General features: G+C 41.8%; 1 protein-coding gene and 1 long non-coding RNA gene across 2 annotated transcripts in view; one reads left to right on the top strand and one right to left on the bottom strand.

Moving 5' to 3' along the window:
- Positions 1-11,995, bottom strand: part of PGM1 (phosphoglucomutase 1) — a 53,653-nt gene extending 41,658 nt beyond the window's left edge. The window contains exon 1 of the mRNA XM_090269561.1: positions 11,690-11,995. Within this exon, the coding sequence (XP_090125687.1) occupies positions 11,690-11,935 (246 nt within the window). The 5' untranslated portion in view covers positions 11,936-11,995. The remainder of the gene's footprint in view (positions 1-11,689) is intronic.
- Positions 11,027-14,168, top strand: LOC150015021 (uncharacterized). The gene is made up of 2 exons (XR_016509708.1): positions 11,027-12,015; positions 13,786-14,168. It is a non-coding gene; the product is annotated as an uncharacterized LOC150015021 (long non-coding RNA).
- Positions 14,169-20,471: the final 6,303 nt, after the last annotated feature.

Raw genomic sequence — 20,471 nt, 5'->3', positions numbered from 1 at the left:
ACCCTCATGGGTAGACATGGTATGTAAACACCAGGCACTCTGACTAGTACTTAAGCTACTCAGGAGCAATTCTCCTGATTTGGGGGCTGGCCGCTATGTTCTTTTGAGAGGAAACAACTATCGGGCTGATAACATACTACTGAGAACCTAAAGTTATGCAGAACAGGTCCCCCACCCCAGGCCCTGGGCAGGAAACACTCTATACAAAAGACATCTCTGTCCTGAATTTTAGAGGCTAACAGGTGTGGAGCATCCTGACAGGCCATGACACAGCTGAGAAGAGAAGTGAAACTGAGAAGGTGCTAGGTGGCAGGGGGACTATCAGCAAAGAGGTGTTTAAAGTGTCTGTATTTCCCATCAAATTCCCCACTGTCCCGTGTAGCAGCCGCTCACTATGGCTATGTGTGAGGCATTAGGCTATGCATTATCTTATTACTTCCTAAACACACCTCTGACATATTATTTCCTAAACACACCTCTATGACATATTATTTTAATTTTACCAGTAATAAAGAAAAAGAAAAAGAGTTCAAGAAGTTTGCCTGAGATGAAACAGCTAATACACAGCATATCCAGTAACCAAATTCAAGTCTGTCAGACACCAGAGTTATACTGCAATAAAATTCTATTGTAAAAGAAGTGATTTTGACATCCCACTAACCTCAAAATGGCATGGTAGCTTTACTTTTTGGTTATTCTTTAGCCATATGTGCTTTGGACTTTGAGAGATGCGAGATAAAACTGCATGCTGAGATTTGTTTTGGCAGGGGGCTGACATTAGTCCAGTGGGGTGACTTTCCTGAAGCAATTTCAAAACATCCCTAACAACTCACCTTTGGGTTGTACCTTCAAGTTCCCAAAACCTTCACACGCCCATTATTTAATTTTCATAAAACTCTCGGGTATGGCAGATATTAGAATTAATCCCATTTTACAAGTGAGAAAACTGGGTTTTAGATTAGTTAAGCAGAATACATGATACTACACAGTAAATTGTACGACTGAAGTTTGAACCCTTCAATTCCAATGCATCACTGTGAACTCAAGTTATTTGGTAAGATTCAGGGAGACACCAAGTGGCATGTCTTCCATCTGGCATTATGTCAAGAGTCTACAGAAGCACTGTGGATCGTGGAGTTCTGGAATCTTCTCATCAATTATTGCCATTAGTATAATTTTAAGTAGGACAACAAAGGTATTAGCTATATGCACTAAACCTGTGACTGTGCCTTGCCTCCGCTCTCACTTCTCTCTTCACTAGAGTTTCCCTGATTCCTCTTTATCATTCTGCATTTGCCTCAAAAATCACCTGGTCTGGGAAAACATCCTTGTTCTCTTCCCCATCAAGGTGGGGTTGGGTGGCTCTCCTCTGTGTTCCCATGATTTGCTGAATACCTCTTCTCATTCAGTTGTCAGTAGGCTTAATAGTAGCCACTCCCACCCACATCCCCACAGATATCTCCACCTAGAACTTGATAATGTGACCTTATTTGATAAAAGGGTCTTCGTAGATGTAATTAAGTTAAGGATCTTGCAATGAGACCAACATGCAGTAACGAAGAGGGCCCTGAATCCAATAACAAGTGTCCTTAAAAGAGACAGAAGAGAAGACGCGCAGAGAAGGCCATGTGAAGGTGGAGGCAGAGATTGGAGTTAGGCAGCCACAAAGCCAAGAACACCTGGAGCCAACCAAAGCTGGAAGGGGCAAGGAAGATTTCTCCTGTAGAGTCTTTAGAGGCAAACATTTTCATTTTAGATTCTGGTCTCCAGAATGGCAAGAAAATATATTTCTGTGATTTTCAGTCACCCAGTTGGTAGTCGTTTGTCAGCAGCCAGAAGTAACTAATACTCCAGTATTCATACCATGTTGTTGTAACTACCCACAGACGCTCCTCTACTCGCATGAGCATCCTAAGACTTTGTCTTATTCATCTTCGCATCCCCAACCATCTCACACATGCCTGGTGCATAAAGAGTGCTCAACAATGCTTTTTGCCTGAACAAATCCATGCAGTCCAGCAATGCCAGCAGACGTTTCCTATAGCTTCCCATCTGGAACATGACATTGGTCTGGGCTCATGCTAAAATATCCATCTTCAACTTTCTACTGCTAGCTCATGACTTCAACAAGGTGAAGGTCTGATATCAATGGGCCTGTGACTGAGACTTACAGCAACTGTGAATCTCTAGCTCCCTGGACAAATTCTAGAGATACTGTATGAACCAAGACAGAGTAGGTGGTGGGGGTGGTGGCAGACACAGAAGACCTCCCTCTGCCCTCCGATAGCATCAGCATTTGGAGTAATCATAATAATCGCTAGAACCATCATAATCTTTTGTTTACTAAACACAATGTCAGGCTCTATAAGTGCCTCACAAAGTTTAATTCATCCTCACATGAATCTTTCAAGGTAGATATTATTATTAGTCTTTTTATACCAAATCTACACATGGGGAACTGGCTAAACTGTGTGGTAAGTGTTTTTCTCATGGATTCAACTACAGAAGGCTTGGCACCAACTGTGCAGCTCAGCTTAGGGACAGTTTGTCTTTCATGACAAGTGTCAACCTTACTCCAATTCCACCTGAGCTTTCTACACTAATTTCCCTTCTGTCTTGGGATTTTTTTAATGGATTTCAATTTGCTCCACAGAATGCATTTCTCAAAGTCCTGCAGAGGTGGTGTAACAACAATTTTCCTACCAAAGCAAAAGATCTTTCCCCATCTCCACCCAGTTATGCCATCCCAGCTCCATTTTCTAGCTTCTTTGCAACCATGGGACAATCTCATGGAATCAGGTGGGTGCAGGCTTAACCTCTCCATTTCTGGTTCTGTGGCTTAGAGGTGACAGGACTCTCATCTTGGGTCAGGGCCACTTTGTCTACTTGTGTTTCAGCAAACCTCCCCATTGTGTACAATTTCTAAATACCTAACCAGAGCATGTTTAGATGTTTACCGGAATAGAAAAGCACTCTGTCCCCAGGCCACCATGGGAGATCGCAGAGGAAAGCAGAGGCCAGAATCTCCCTCAGCACGAACTGTCTTCTAAGACCCTCTTGACAGGGCAGTGGGCTTGAACAGTATAAAATACAATAATTCATTTTAAAGTTATACAGAGTATTTTCATCTAAATTAATGTTACCTCCTTCAAAACAATCACCTGGGGAAGCAACACACTTATTCAAACAATGCTGATATCGCACTAACATTTCTTGAACTCTTTTTTGGGCAACTGTCTTTACAGTCTGTGGCACTTTCTCTGAAAGACTTCAGTCATAACAAATGTCATCCTTTGAGAATAGATTTGAACTTTGGAAAGAGACAAAAATTGGTTGGAGTCATGTCTAATGAATAAAGTGGGTGATCAAATCTTGTTACATCGTTTTAGGTGAAAAATGAGGCATGACTATAAAATAATGTGACTGGTTTTCCTAAGTGACCCATAAACTGACTGGCTGAGAAATAATTCCCATAGAGGAGTTTCAAAATGCTCTGAGCCCGAGACGCATCGCTGGAGTAAGTGTACCATTCCCAGAGTGGTGATTTGGCAGGATACAATACTAATTTGGATATATAAGTTCAAATATGTTTGTAAAAAAAAAAAAAAAAAAAGGAAATCTGATTGCTTACACTCATGAAAAAGAAGCTACTCTCCTGGAGAAATTTCTCCTCCTTTTCTTGACAGCCTGGTCTGCTTTGAACAGGTAAGTCTGCTGAGAAAAACAGACTCACCTCACACAGAAAGCCTTCACCAGCCACACTACCCCACCACAGGCTGGGGCAAGTGCTCCTGCCCTGCACTCCCACAGCCACCTCTTCTCCTTTAGGTTTTAGTTCTCATAATAGATAATGGTGACCGCCTTCATGTGTGTGTCAACATTCTCCCATTCAACTGGTCTTGAGAATGGGGTCATTTTCCACTGTGTGTCTCCAGTGTGCAGAACACCATGCTCAGTAGCCTGTTCTAGACACAAACCTTCTGCCTTTGCTTCTTGTGCTTCTGGGAGCTTCACTTGCTAAGTGAACTTCCTCTGCCTGGCAACCAGAACTGAACATTTAGTCCATGTAAAATCCATCCACATGAATTTATAGACACCTAAGGTAGATTAGTGGTTGTTTACTTAGGTTTGAAGGCATAGGGGAGCAAGAGGGATAAACTGCTAAGACACTGGGCTTCTTTTAGGGTCATAGAAATATTCTAAAATTAGATTGTGCTCATGGTTGCATAAAACTGCAAATATACTAAAAAATATTGAATTGTACACTTTAAATGGGTGAAGTGTCTGTGCTGTGTGAAATGTATCTCAATTAAGTAGTTTATTTTTAAAGTCCTCCACAATGGGAATATTTGTGCCTTGGGTGCTTTCTAAAATGGAAGTTAGAATAAATGATAGTCAAGGTCTCTTCCAAAAATCTACTTATGTATGGAAAATTAAGTTTCTGTTTTATCTCTGTATCACTTGAAAATGACTGAGTGGTTTTCACCAAATTTGGAAAACATATTTAAGAGAGTGAGGACTGTTGGGTGTTTTTCAACATCAAGGCTCCCTTTCATTTAGCTTGATACCCCCAATGTTTAGCTTGACACATAGCACCCAGAATAACACTGATATTTCCTAGCTTCCCTCACTGCATAGCAAAAGAGGTGGCCCATGGCAAAAATTTCTAGTTGCCCCTGGTATTTAAAGACGTATTGTATTATATGCTTTGTTTTCCAATGTAGTGCTTTCCTGAGAAATGTTAAGGATCATTTTGACTATACTATAGTTTCACCTTCCGCTCTAACTTGAGACTCCCTCTATCCCACGGGAAAATGTGACTTTGCGGTATTAATTAGACAACAGTTAATGATTTGCATCCACTGATTCCAGGGAGGCCAGCTGGTCCTAGAATTATATTCTACTGGTTCAGTCTTTATTTTTTATATGAATGATCAAAGGATCAAAAAATCATGTCTTGATGTAGATTTTGCTTCTGCCTTTACCTTGCGACTCCATCAACTGGTTTCAATTCAATCTAAGAGTGAGAAAGTGGCTTCAACCCAAGTAGCAAGCTCTCCACACTCGTCCTCGCCAAATGCTCACTTACTTAAGACTTCCCCTCACCTGGCAGTGTCCTCAGCCACCCCCAGAGGGGACATGGTGTTAGGAGCACAGTCCCAGTGTGTCTGTTTTCTACTGTCACATCTCTCACACTCTAGGAACAGAGTGGGCAGTTCCCAGTCTCTTGCCCTGACTCTGTGACCTGTGACACCTGAAATCTTTGCTGTAGAGGAAAGATTGCAACATCATTGCGGGGGTCCTCTGGCAAACTTACCAGACTCATTTGTATATTAAAAGCTCCAAAGTCCAACTTAACACTTTTCCAAACTTTTAACCTGCATATTATAACAATCCCCAGAACTACCTGCTTTAGCATATACTTATTTATGGAAAAGATCAAATGGATGAACTATGAGAAGACTGGGGCCCCAGTTCCAACTCCACGTTTACAGTCAGGTTGGACCAATCGACCAGTCTTTCTGTCCTACCACTTGTCTGTCACGTTACATCTTTCCAGAAACACTGGGGTACCCATGAAGCGGATAAAGAAAAGAACATGTTCTCACTATGAAAACGTAACGTTCAAAGTGTTTAACATTCATGATTAAATCTTTATTGGTATGACTTGATTGGCAGTCCCCACGATGCTTATTCAGGGCTTGACTCACCATTTCTATCTTATGCCTCAGGGACTCCAATAGGTAATGACTGGGAGAAGCACTGGGAAGGGGGACATCCAATAATTAAAGTTAAAGAAAAAATTTATATCCATCTTCCTAACCCAAGAGAAAGGCACATTCTTTTCACCCACCTCCAACAATGCCCCTAGGCCGCCCCTTTGAGATTTTCACCTTTATACCAGGGAGAAAAGTCTCCAACTAAAGCCCTTGGTGGGTCTTCAGTTACTTAAGGCACTCAGTAGCCATCCTTAAAAGGTGGTTCTCAACTCTGAGCACAGCTTGAAAGGCAACAAAATGACTGGATATGTCTGTGTGGACTTCAAGGGAATTTAACAGAAAATGACTAATCAGTTCAAACTTTCCTACTCAACTTTCTTAAAGGTGTAGCCTACTCAAATCATTCTCCTGAAAGCTCTTTGAAAATATGAAGGGAGTCAGAATATGCCATTGCAGCATAAAAATTATTCTGAGCTGAAGGCATTTGAGAAAAAGCATTTTTCTGAACTCCTTTATCTGCCTAAAAGCAGTCTCCTCGGTTGTCATAAATCTCCTCCTGGAGACAGTTTCTAGAAACCGGGGAAGATTGACTGATTTCCGCACCACACCTAAATAAGTTTTTTCACTAAAATATCCTATCTTCTTCATTCATTTTCTTAAGGTCTTATTTTTCCTGAAAGTCATTTGTTTTTCCGTAAGTGCCCCTTTCTCCCTCCCCTCCACGTATTAAAATGATATATAAGCCCCAAATCCTAATTGCTTCCTTGAGTCTCTGTTTTCAGTAAACTACAAATATCATAAGTAGGTGATAAAAACGCATCTCTTGTTATTGACCTGTCTCCTGTCAGTTTAATTAGTAGGCTCCATAAGGTTAGAGAAGGAAAACTCTGACTCCAAAAAACCTCCGCTGCCTTGCGGCATACCTCTTCAGGGGAAAGGCTAAGGGAGTAAACCCCGACAGAAAATCCGGAGCCGGAGTCCCTAAGGCGGTTTGACGTTGTAGTCAACACCGGCAACTCCTGCGGCGCACCTGAAGCCAAGCTGTATTGACTCCGTCTTTCCCTTGGACCCTTCAGCTGCGAAGAGAGGGGGGGTCTGCTGCATGGGCAACAGCAGACCCTCCATATCACCCTGCCCAGGCTCTGTAGCTTCAGTAGAAGCTACACCATCGTCTCTCGAGACGGACGGATGCCGACGACGACGATAAGGTTAGAGAAAAAGTTTTTCCTCCTCAAATCCAAGAGAGCTAACAAATTTATTTTTTAAATTTGATCAATGTTGCTTAAAACCTTTTATTGTGTCAAGATAAATTTATAATACATTTGTAATATACTATATATAAAACATATAATCAACTGTGTGTATTACTGGGGCCCTTTGTACAACGGAAATTTGTGTTCACTTGTTTATTTGGAACATAACTACAATGTAAAATGATTAAATGTGTTTATCCTTTACTTTGAACTCTTCCTTTACCTGGAAGTCTTCAGAGAGACATCCGCATGGCTCACTCCTTCAGTTCCTTCAGCTGTCTGCTCACATGAGGTTTATCAGAGGTTTTCCCAATCAGCCCACTAAAAAGAGCAGCCCACACTATAATGTTCTCTCCTTTACCATGTTTTATTTTTCCTCAGAGCACTTACCATTTTCTGATACATATATTTATTTAGCATCTCTCCTTCCATTAGAACCCCACGGCTCTGTGACAGTAGAAACTGTTCAGTTCACTGCTGTGTCCCTAGTTCCTAAAACAGGTCCTGGAACACAATAGGTGCTCAATAAGTATTTACTGAATGAATCACTCTTTCCTATCTAATCTTGTTTACCAAGAGAAGCTTTACTGTGAAAAGAGAGAATGTTCTTTTTAGTCTTTAATGATCAATGGCCATCAAATTTAGTTAAGAAAGAAAGAAAGAAAAGGAGCTCTGGCCGGTGTGGCTCAATTGGTTGGAGCATATGATCAATCCCCAGGCCGTGCGCACACCAGAGGCAACCAATCAATGCTTCTCTCTCACTTGGATGGTTTCTTCTCTCTCTCTCTCTCTCTCTCTCTCAAAGCAATGAAAAATGTCCTCAGGTGAGGAGTTTTTTAAATGTTTAAAAAATAAAGAAAAGAAAACCAATTTTTTAGCAAGAGCATTAATGAAGCCAAGGAAGAGAAACTTTCAATTTTACTTAAATATTTCATATAACAAAGATTGTTTAGTGGCTAAGTGCCAAGCTCTAAATAACAGCCTTGTCCATTCTTCCACTTTACTTTCCTGCCATTTCCCCCTTCTGTATGGTAGCCACTCTTTTCTGTTAGCACACTTTCTACTCTTCAAAACACAAGTCAATATCTGTCTCTTCTTTCTCCAGTCCAGAATGTTCTCTCCCTTATTTGCACTTTTTCTAATTCTGCTCTTCACATGTTTATGCATTTCTTGTGTTTTATCTCCCCCAAAAGATTGCACATTCCTGGATGGAAAAAGACAGTATCTTATTCATCCTGCTATTGATGAAAATCAGAAAGTATACACAGGGGAGAACAACCATTCATAAGCCCATCATAATTAAATAACTTTCTTTTTTCAAACATGGGAGTTACAACATATTAAAAAGGGATCCAAAGATGTTTCTCTGCCAAGTCATCCCTGCCCTAAGGATATCAGCCTTTAAGTATAAAAAACAAGGGGCTTCCATCTAACACCAATTACCTCAGAGTCCCAAAACATTCTCCCTCCTGCTCAGTGTTCTTTCATTTCCTTCTCAGAACTATACCCAGCAACCTATCTTTTCTCCTGTGCTGGCAGCTGGGCCTCATGAAAGTTCAGAAGAGAGTGATTCACCCCACATGGGACATAGTGGAGTTCTTCCACTTAGGGAAGCTCTCAAAGCCCCACTGGTTTGGTCTGAGAACCTGAGACCCTTACTCTCTGGGTTGTGTATTTGACACCCAACCTGAGGTTTCCTCACAAGTGTTAATCAAACAGCTTGCAAGTGAGAAGGGGCTGCCACGTTCTTTTAAATGTACTGTTTCATTTGATCCTGACAAGACCCTCTCTGGGTATGTACTAACACTTCCAACCTTGCCCAAGAGAACAGTCCTCAACTCCTGATTTTTATTCTGCCTAGAATCTCTCTGCCTTGGGAGCTCCAATAAACCCTCTAAGCCTCAGTTCAGCTACCAGCCTTCTGCGAAGCCTCCCTCACTGGACCATCCTCTCCCAGGTACAGCCCTCCATGCTCCTGCCCCTTCACTACCAGGCACATACCTCCATCGTAATCCTGAACACACTGTGCAGTCTGCTTTTTCTTGTCTACCTTCCCATCTAGACTATGCATTTGCTGAGGGCGAGAAGATTTTTGTATGCCAAGTACTTAGCACAATGTCTGATATGAAGTCAGCACATAATAAATATTTAATGAGAATAAACTTAAGTGCTGGAACACACTTAATTTCAAGTGTGTTCCACACACTTCACAATTCAAGGCAACTGTACAAGGATTCATTGAATGCTACATGGTCCTAGGTACTGCAGATACAGAAAAAACACAGATCTATCTTGAAGAAGCTTACTCTTCAGTGGGGGGTGGGGGTGGTGTCACGCACAAACAGATAATGTTACTGGGTTTGATTAGTCTATTCTAGTTATGTGCCTAAGGGAAAAAATCATTTAATGGGAGGAGAGGGCACAGAGGGGTTGTTGGGGAATGGGTTTCTGAAGATGCTATCTGAATTTAATCACACCAGAAGAGAAGGAATCGCATATTTAAGTCACTGGTAAGAATAGAGAAAGAGAGATGAGAGACAGACAGAGAGAGAGCAGCAAGCTGAGGACAGAAACCTAGATAATAGCTAGGGTGTAGGTAGGGAAAGCAGTCCAGGAAGAAACTCAAAAAGTGTGAGGGCAATCAGGAGACAGTGATTAAGAAAAGGGAATGAGAACGTTATAAGCATACAAGGTCAGCAGTGACAAATGGAACAGGAAGGTCAAAGAGGATAAGCCCTAAACAGTGTTCAATGGATTTAGCAAGCAGAAAATCAGTGGTAACCGTGGCGAGACAAATTTTAGTGGAGTGGTGGAGGAAGCAGAGGCCAGAGCGCGGTGGGGTCAGGAGACAACAGGAGGTGAGAAATCAATGATGGCGAACGCAGACAAGTTTTACAAAGATTGGCCTACAGCAGGTAAAGCAATGGAACAGTAGCTAACAGGTTCAAGAACAAATTTTATTGTCTTTACTCTTTCCTTCCCACCCCACACTACTGCCAAATAGACAATTTTCCTTTGGATCCTAAAATTCTTACTATGTTCTAAGCTTCTTAAGGACAAGTCTTGTGTTTGAATTGTCTTTTTGTCCCATACATGTCCCAGTGCAGGGCTCAATGTTTCTTGAACGAATGAATAAAATGCAAATTCAATGCAAGTGATAAGGAAATGAAAGGATCTACTGGGATATAGATAGTTTGTTCTTTCAAGAGAATTTGAGGCTGTCTGAACACTCAGGAGCAAGAAGAAAACAAATCCAAACAATGTTTGATGCAGGGAGGCAACGTAGATTAGGTCCAGTTTAGATTTTGGAAACTACTGGAAAACAGATCTTTAGATTTAAGGGTCTCTTCATTCCCAGAAGCTGTTCAAGTACTGTACTGCATTCTTAGTGTTGTCATGACAGTTCCTGCAAATTACCTATTCTGCCTAAGCTTCCTATTCTTCTTGGCAACTTGAAGATGCCCATAATAGCATCTACCTCCCAGCGCCGCAGGAGGATAAGTGAGATTCCACAAGTGAAGGGCTTCTCAGGGTGCTTAGCAAGATGGCACTCAATGTTAATAAGATAAATAAAGTACTATCAGAATGAATAAAAATATTTTTTAAGGGAATGAATTTTCATTGGAAATGAAACTACATAGCCCATGGCGCTCTTGAGTGAGAGTTGGGTAAAGGTCAAATCTTATTTTAAATATAGAAAGAAAACTTGTTCTTTAGAAAAAAAACTCGTTAGAAAACGTTTTATAAAAGTGAGTTAATCAGCTCCGATTTGCCTATTTTATAAATGTATTTTTTCCGTATATTAGGTTTACTGCAAAATCTATTTTAAAGTTTCGCCTATCCGAGTGAATCTGCCCAATTAAGTCAGTTACCGTTCCTTAGGCGGAGAAGGGACACAAAGTGTTGCATTAATTTCCTGGCCTGCCACCGCTGCTTGCCCAAGAGCGCCGTGGGCTACGCAGTTCTGTCCAATGAGATTCAGCTCCAGCCCCCTCGGTGGAACAGGTCCAGAAGCCCCGCTGGGCAAAGACTACCCTTTTCAAAACCCTGCGCCCAGCAACCAGGCTTCACAAGGGCAAGAGCTCTGTCCCGACGCAAACTGAGGGGTGGAGAATGAGGCGTCGCAACCACCTCCTCCGCTCCGCTGGCCTGACACACCAGGGGCGGACACTCCCGTCACCCCGGCCCCACCGCGTCGGGCTTGGAGCCAGAGCGAAGCGCCAGTCCCAGACCAGAATAGAAGGCAGCCTGGGATGCATGCGAGGGGGTTCTGAGCAAGGCGGCGGCCTCTAACCTTTCTGGGCTTAAGGCGCCTGCACTCCGCTCTGTAACTGTATCTTCAGCCGGGAAAGGTTCATGTAAATGTCAGAGGCCCCAGGAGGGGAGGTGGAGGGAAGGAGGAGAGAAGGGAGGGGCGCGAGGCGGAGGCGGGCTCCCCACGGTGGAGCCCTGCTCCCCAGCCGGCACCTCCCTGCCCGCAGGGTGTCGGGAAAGCAGCTCGGTGGGACAGTGGCCACTTTCCCACACGCGGCGACTCCGTCGGGGCCTCCAGGCCCGTAGGAGCGGGCGCCGAGGTGCTAGGGGTGGAAACCCGGGCGGCCGCACGGAAGAGGCCGGGACGAAGCCCACAAGGAGGCGGGCGGGAGGCAGCGGCCGCACGTAGCGCACGGCTCCGCGCCCGGGGGCGCGCTGCGGAGGGGCCGGCGCGTCCCTTACCCCGTTGGCTGCGGCGATGCGGACGATGAGCTGGACGGCCTCCTTCATGTAGAACCTGCCGTCCCCGCCCACCACCAGGGTGGCCTCCTGCCGCTGCGCCGGCTCCACCGTGGAGATGATACTCTGGATGAAATTCTCCGCGTAGTTGGCGCTGCTCTGGAACACCTTCACCCGCTTCCGCAGCCCGCTCGTGCCCGGTTTCTGGTCCGGATACGCCTGGGTCTTAACTGTCAGGATCTTCACCATGTTGGCGACTTGCTTCCTGGAGCCGGAACGGACTCTGCTAACCCAGGGGCGGCTGGAACACTGGCTGCAGCTGTTCTGGGGTGAGAGTGCGGGCGGGGTCGGGGCAACGCAGGCTCTCCTGGCCTCGCTCGGCCCTTCTTAAAGGGACAGGGGACAGGGCCCTCCCTCCGCCACCCGCCCACCTCCAGGCCTCTTTAGAGATGGGTGGAGCCTCTCTGATTGACCCTAACACCTCTACTCCACCCCAACCAAACCACTACAAAATGAAATCAACTCATCCCCTAAATGGAAGGGCAGAGCTTGGAGTAGGGACAGGTCATAGGACAACTTGAGGCAGAGTGACAAAACCACAAACCTGTGGTTTGGCTAGAGTATCATATGTAAATAATTTTCTGGAAACCTAAGAGACAAAAGTGCCAGTCTAAGCTAGATTTTGACTCCTCATTCTTTTCATTCTCTCTCCAAGTATTTGTGTTAGAAAAATGAGTCAGTTCTAAAGGTCTAATTCATCCTACTACCGTCCATGTCACTTTTCTTCCACTGGTTAGGATGGGAATACTAATAACTAAAGTTTACTGGATATCATGTTTCAAATCCTTGCAAAAATACAGGGTTTCTCCACCCGTTTTATGCTTGCAAAACTGAGATTCAAAAAATAGAATGACTTGTCAAGGCCTTAGAGATAAAAGTACATGCAGGAGGCCAACTCTCGTGGGTGTGGCTCCAAAACCAGGGCTCTTACTATGATTTGCCTGCAGTTGTCATCAGATTTGACAACTAGGAACTAATTTATCAAGGGAGGCCTTGATAAATGTGTGTGCAAATATGAGGTAAGGCTGAGTATGACTGTTACCATCGAAACACACCAGTTATTCATGTAATAGAAATTTGGTGAAGAGATCAGGGAGGACAAAGTCGGCCAGAAAGGATTCATAGGAGATATGGTGTCAAGGAAAGAGACTCCAGTGTTTAGTAGGAATCTTGAGTTCAGCATCTCCCTTGATTTGGTGACAGTGGTTGTTCTCTGCTGGAGACGTGTGTCATTTTGGTGAAGTGGGGAAAAAACTGACTCTTTCCTCCTACTTACAAGATGTGTGACCAGTTAATATCTGCGGGCATCCACTTCTTTACTATAAAAAGCACACACAACCTATCTGAGAGGAGAGGATTTCTGCAAGAATCATGGGGCTTCTGTATGTCAGTGGTTCTCAATCATGGATACATGGTAGAATCACATGATACACTTTATAAACTACCCATACTCCATTCCAAAGAGATTCAGTCATTATCAGCTGATGTAAGTAAGTCAGCTGGCATGGTACATGAAACACAGAGGCCCTCAAAAAATATTAACTCCCCTACCTCAGTTCCAAAACCAGAACTTATCGCTGACTCAGAAATCAAGTGTTGATATATATGTCAATATAGGTGTTATGTCAATATAGTTATGTTTTGACATAGTCATGATAGATGAGTCCCAAGACAGATAACATGTGAAAACTGAATCCTGGACTGCTGGTAAGGGTTTCCAATATTTACACAGAAATTCACAGAGCTTATAGAGTATCATCTGTGAATTAAGTACTATAATCACCCCATTTTATAGGCTCAAGAATTGATAAAATGGTGAATGTAATCCAAGTTACCTAACTCGACAAAATGAAAATATAGCATTGAATCACTGAGTCTTAGGTATTTATTAGAATACCTAAGACTCAGTGATTCTAAGAAATACCTAGAAATTAGCTACTGAATATAGAGCTCCTAAGACAGTACTAGTAAGTACTCACTAAGTGGTAACTCATTATCTTTTAATCTTTACCTGAGGACGTTTTTTTCATCCCTTTTAGAGAGAGAGGAAGAGAGAGAAGAAGAAAAAGAAACGTCCATGTGAGAGAAACATTGATTGGTTGTTTCCTGTACACACCTGATTTGGGGATCGGACTGCAACCTGGGCATGTGTCCTGAGCGGAAATCGAACACACAACCCTTTGGCTATCAGATGACACTCCAACCAACTGAGCCACACGGGCCAGGGCAATAATTTATTATTATAGAGTGGTGGGCTCAAATTCAGATCCCATGCTTTTTCTATATTATTCTCTACCCTTGGAACTAGGATGGGGCTTTTCATTTAAGAGAAATTATTCCATTCTTCTCTCACCTCAGAAGTTGTAACAATTAGCTTTAACTATATAATAAACCGCTCAAATTTAGAAGCTTCAGGCAATCACCATTTATCATTATTATTATTATTATTGTTCATGATTTAATGAGTTAACTGGACGGGTCTGCTGATCTGAACTAGACTACTGATCTTGGCTGGGCAAGCTGTCCCCTTGATCCTCCCCTTTTGGCAACCATACCTTTATGCAATCTTCTTGTATTACTTATCTTGCTGTGTAACAAATTACCACAGACTCAGTGGCTTAAAATAACACCCTCATTATTACAGTTCTGTAAGTCAGAAGTCTGGGTGTGTTTGGCTGGGTTGAGTGTGTGTGTGTGTGTGTGTGTGTGTATAACAAAGCTGCAATCAAGGTGTCAGCTAAGCTGGGCTCTGGGAACCATCTGCTCCTAAGCTCATCCAGTTTGTTGGCAGGATTCATTTCCTTGCCATTGTAGGTCAGAGGTCCTTGTTTCCTTGCTGGCTATCAACTAGGATCCACTCTCTGCTCTTAGAGGCCACTTGCATCAAATCCTTCTTATGACTGCAATCTCTGACTCCCTTTTCGGCCATCAGACAGAGAAAACTCTTGTGGAATTAGATTGGACAGAGCCGGAAACTTTCCCTTTTGCCACGTAATATAACAATTATGGGAGTGAGATCTCATCATATTCACGGGTTCTACCTGCACTTAAAATTGACTTCAGAAATTTCCAAGTTGTAGTGTTAACAAAAAAAAGCAGCAGAATGAGTCCTGTTGCCTCATGGGTGACACTGAAGTAGGAAAGAAGCCACTGGACCTGAAGAGCGCTTAGAAAGAGAAATGAGAATTCTTGACAGTATAGATGAAAAATAAGACTGGAGGATTGTGTGCCTCCCTAGACATTTCGTACCAAGGGCCATTCTTCCATTCTTTTTCTCCAATCCTTTGGCACTATGTGAACCAACTGACTATACCTAATGATAGTCGCACATGGCTATCTCAGCCAAATGAAACAGAAATCAAGATGAATATTAGAAAAATAAATATTATTTCCTGAATATATAACTGTGGACTGAGATGTATACCTGCTCATAGAAATCTAAGTCTCTGCCACCGAAGCAGAAGAGCATTTTGAAAACATTCGTCGTCGGCAGCCGTCCGTCTCGAGAGACGATGGTGTAGCTTCTCAAGAGTCTATCTGCACCGCCGAGAATGGCTGTGCAGTCCGACTCGGGAGTGACATGGTATCTGTCTCCTCCTGTGTTGAATCGACATCTTGCGATGACGCTGAAGCTACAGAGCCTGGGCAGGGTGATATGGAGGGTCTGCTGTTGCCCATGCAGCAGACCCCCCCTCTCTTCGCAGCTGAAGGATCCAAGGGAAAGACGGAGTCGATACAGCTTGGCTTCAGGTGCGCCACAGGAGTTGCCGGTGTTGACTACAACGTCAAACCGCCTTAGGGACTCCGGCTCCAGATTTTCTGTCGGGGTTTACTCCCTTAGCCTTTCCCCTGAAGAGATATGCCGCAAGGCAGTGGAGGTTTTTTGGAGTCAGAGTTTTCCTTCTCTGATGTACCCTGACTGGAAGATCGAACCAGCGACACTTAGCTCGCAGGCCGACGCTCAATCCACTGAGCTAAACCAGCCAGGGCAGATAGTAGGCCCTCAAAACATTAAGTGGTTATTAACAGAGTAAGTTGTATTTCATGCACAGTTAATTATGGTAAAATGTGTAATCCTTTCATCTGTTACCTGATTTCATATTTTTTTCATGTTCATATAGTTTACTTTAATTAATCCTAATAAAAATCCAAGATGCAGTCAAAGATTTATCAAAAGATACTCTTAGAATTACTTATAACATGGGCTTAACTAAATAGTATAACCTAAACAAAACACCAAAATTGTATATATAGTATTACCCCATTTGAGTGTTTTATTTCTTTATGAAACACACACACACAAAGGACTGGAAGGAAAGAGATCAACATATATAACAATGATCACCTCTGGTTTGTGGAATAGGGTAATTTTTATTTCTGCCTTTATGTTTTTTTCTGGATTTTTCTGTTTTCTATAGGGAGTGTGTATTCTTCTATTAAATAAAAATGCATTATTTTTTCTTTTTAGTACTTCTTTTAAGTGGTAATTCTAATTTCATTAAGTTATCCTTTATCTTTTAGATGCTATTCATGCATTCATGTATTGACTCATTCACATTTACTCTACAGATATGTTTTGAACTTCTACAAAGCACCAGCTCTTTTAAAAAGATTAGCCCTGGCTGGTGTGGCTCAGTGGATTGAGCACCAGCCTGTGAACCAGAAGGTCGCTGGTTTGATTCTAGTCAGGGCACATGCCTGGGTTGTGGCCAGGTCCCTAGTTGAGGGCGTATGAGAGGCAACCAATTGGTGTTTCTCTCCCTTTCTTTCTCCCTCCCTTTCCCTCTCTCTGAAAAATAAATAAATCAAATCTTTTTAGAAAAAGTGTTAGATTAATAAGTCAGAATGGTCTTTGGCCTCACAGAGCTTGCTATATGTCGGAGGAGATAGGTAATGAGTAATAAGGCATAATTGTGACAGTGATGCAAGGAAGTGTAGATGCTATAAGACTGTGAATAGGGGCTATCATTGGAGGGAGTCAGGGGAAATAGTGTGGAGGAAGTGACAGATGAGCCAAGGACTGGAAAGTGGTGGAGGAGCTGGCCAGTGAAAAGGGAGCAAGAGCATTTCATTCCAGGGGAGGGAACACTGGAGGGAAAGTTTGAAATAAGAGGGAAATTTAGTGGCATCAAAGATTGAAAAGGCAGCCAGTGTAACTGATCATGTCAAGCCTTCTGGATGGTGTCAAGCACTGCAATCTTTATCATAACAGCAATGGACAACCAACGGGTTTTTTTATTGTGGTAAAATATATATAATATAAAAATTACCATGTCAACCATTTCAAAGGTACATTCAGTGGCATTAAGTACATTCACATTGTTGTGCAACCCTTACCACTATCTTCAGAACTTTTTTATCATCACGAACTGAAACTTTGTACCCACTAAACACTAACTCCCCCCCATCCCTCCCTTCCTCAGCCCCTGGTAACCACCATTCCACTTTATGAATTTGACTATTCTATTCTCATATAAATGGAATCATACAATATGCGTCCTTTTGTGTCTGGCTTATTTCACTTAGCATACATGTCTTTAAGTTTCAGACCTGTTGTAGCCCGCTACAAGTGTTTTAAGCAGAGGACTACTGTGATCATAATAGCATTTTTAAGAGATCCCTCTGGCTGCTGTGTGAACAAACAAAAGAGGGAAAAGTGGATGAAGTGAAACCAGGTAGGCAGGCAGAGAACTGGTGTTGTAGTAGGTTGAAGTCAATGGAGATGCATAGAAGTGAACAGACTCAAGATATTTTCAGAAAGCAGAGTCAACAAGACTCGCCGATAGGTTACATGTATAGGGTGAGTGAGAAGGAGTTGTGTGTCCTAGCAGTCTGGGACTGGAACTATGGTAAAAAGTATGGAGATGGAGGGTAGTGCGATATGAGCCATGAGTTTTTTGACATGTAAAGTTTGAGGTGCCTGGCATGCGTCCAAGTGGAGGTACAGAATGAGGTGTTAGACATAGAAGTCTAGAGTTTAAAAACAGAGCTGGTCATATGGATTTATAATCCATTAGCATATAGCTAGCATTTGAAAACCTGAAAGTGAATGAGATCACCCACTTAGTGGGAACATACACAATACAGGGGGGGAAAGTTAACACCAAGTTCTGAGAAGCCCCAACATTTAAAGTCCAGGAGCTACAATGTGAAAAAGTTAGGCTTTTCTACCTTGAGAGAGAATTTGTTTAGAAACATCAATCCAGCACACAAAAAAAATTTAGATATGTTTCTTCTGTATGTCACCCAGCCTTCTGTAAACCCAAGTTTAAATCTATAGGTTACACTCAAAGGCAAGAAAGATTCATTTTTTTTTAAATTAATTAATTTGTTTATTTATTTATTTATTTTTAGAGAGAGGGGAAAGGAGAAAGAGAGGAAGAGAAACATCACTGTGCGGTTGCCTCTCACTCGCACCCCCAACTGGAGACCTGACATGCAACCTAGTCATGTGCCCTGACTGGGAATCGAAGCAGCGAGACTTGATTCGCAGGGCGATGCTCAATCCACTGAGCCACAGCAGCTAGGACTCAGATTCACTTCTTAAGCAAGTTATTAATATGCCACTAAGGAGCCTTCCTACAAGCCAAATTATTCAGAATTTTGTTAGATTTGATCTAGGTCAAGGAACAAGCAATTGGCAATTTGGTGTCTCGAATGATTGCTCTGCCTAAATATACATATGTGTATAATTGGGATGTAGATTAAATTCTGGCCAGATCAATGTATAATAGTTGGTGAAATCCCATTTCCAAATACAGTGTTCATTAAAGACAACTTTATCTTCACTCTTCACAAAGCATCATTTGCATTCCAACCATAATGATTTCAAGAAATGTGTTTACCGTAGGATATCAAACTTTGATGACTACAACAAATAACAAATGGTAGGCATGTGGAATTTATAATGAAAAAGATAGGTATGGAATTTACCTGGAACCACTGGATGGTGAAGTGGATGATCTAGTGGCATGAGCCATCTAACAGTTATTATATGGCTCATAAACCAATTATCAAAATAAAAATACTGAAAAGTAATTCATAACAACATGTAGACAAATCCTTATAAAGCACCTATATGGCATACAATAAAAGCATGTATTACATTATTGTTAAAAACATACCTGTATTTGTGTGCATTCAAATTTCTGTCTGGTGGTATAAGTGATGGTGGAACAACCCATGTTGAAGAATATTAAGGTATTCTTGATTTAGGCCTAGAATGGTCACCCCAATCTTTCTGCTACCCAAGAGTTCTACTAAGCCTGAAACACAGTTTCTCAAATAAGAGAATTCTGAAGGAATGGGAAGTTGTAGATAATCTCCTATGAGAATTTTCAATTGTTTGTAGCTGGCAAATAACTAATTGATGATTCCATATGAACATATACACATCAATTCTGAATAATTCGGCAAGTGTCATTTTAGTTCATTTGTTAAACCTAAATCATAGGTTCTTTGAGGCTGCAGATTTAGCTCATTATGTGAAATTTTGATCTATTTGTAGTTTGCTTAAATGACTAGTTTCTACATATGGAAGCAATATGAAACCATTTAATATCTATTCTATTTGTATCCATAAGTTATCCAGGTGCTTAAAACTTTTATTTGAATGAAAGTTAATGGATATCTGGAGTCTGTCATTTTGAAATTAAGTTTGTTCCTGTGCCAAAATAATAATAGTTTCTGAACTCATGTTTCAGTGTCAAATGGTTATTCATGAAGCTATATTTTAAAATATTGATATATGATAAGTTGGGCCTTTTCTCTTAGAATTCATTTTCGGAATCTACTGTAAAGGTTATCAGTCTAAATTAATTTGTATGAATATTTTATATGCAAATATTAATATTTTAAATAGAAAAAAGATAAGATTTTTTAATATACAGATTAGGAAGGACATTTTTAAAGAAATAATGAATGTCTTCTGTTATCCCATTTCATCAATGTTCTTGATTATGCTAAATAATAGCTCCACCAAAGATATCCATGTCCTAAACCCTAGAACCTATGAATGTCATTTTATATGGCAAAAAAGGGACTTTGCAGATATAAATAAGGATCTCGAGAAGCGAGCTTATTCTGGATTATTCCGGTGATCTCTAAATGCAATCACAAGTGTCCTTGTGAGAAGGGGTCAGAAGGAAATTCGACTATAGACAATATGACCTTAGTGACAGAGATTGGAGTGATGCGGCCACAAACCAAGGAATGCCAGTAGCAACCAAAACCTGGGAGAGGCAAGAAATGCATCATCCTCTGGAACCTCTGCAGAGAGCACAACCCTGACAGCACCTTAGAATTCATTTTTGGAATCTCCTACTATAAAGCATATCAGTGATTTGATTTTGGATTTCTGGTCTCCAGAGTTGTGGGAAAATACATTTAAGCCACCAAATTAAGTAATCAAGTTTGTGGTATTTTTTGTTTGCAGCACCATAGGAAACTAATAGAGATGCTTTAATTATATGAAAGGGAGTGAGCCAGTCAACTCATAGCCTGATTCTCTAGAGACCTGAAGTATAACTTCAGGCTATCCGAAGGTTTTGCCAATGAAAATCATCAGAGGAAAGCATATCAGGTGGAGCACAGTAAAAAATAGAATCAAGAAAATCATGGAGGTGTAAATATTTCCAAATATTATTTTGCTTACATTAGCTGAACAAATTAACTTTTTTCTTGAGTTATATAGGAAACAGAGTTCCTTGTTCTACCTGCTACGTAG

This window comes from Furipterus horrens, unplaced genomic scaffold (assembly GCF_987537825.1).
Source record: "Furipterus horrens unplaced genomic scaffold, mFurHor1.1.pri manual_scaffold_3, whole genome shotgun sequence".
Lineage (NCBI taxonomy): Eukaryota > Metazoa > Chordata > Mammalia > Chiroptera > Furipteridae > Furipterus > Furipterus horrens.
Note: the sequence above shows the minus strand (reverse complement) of the source record. Positions and strands in the feature narration are given on the sequence as shown.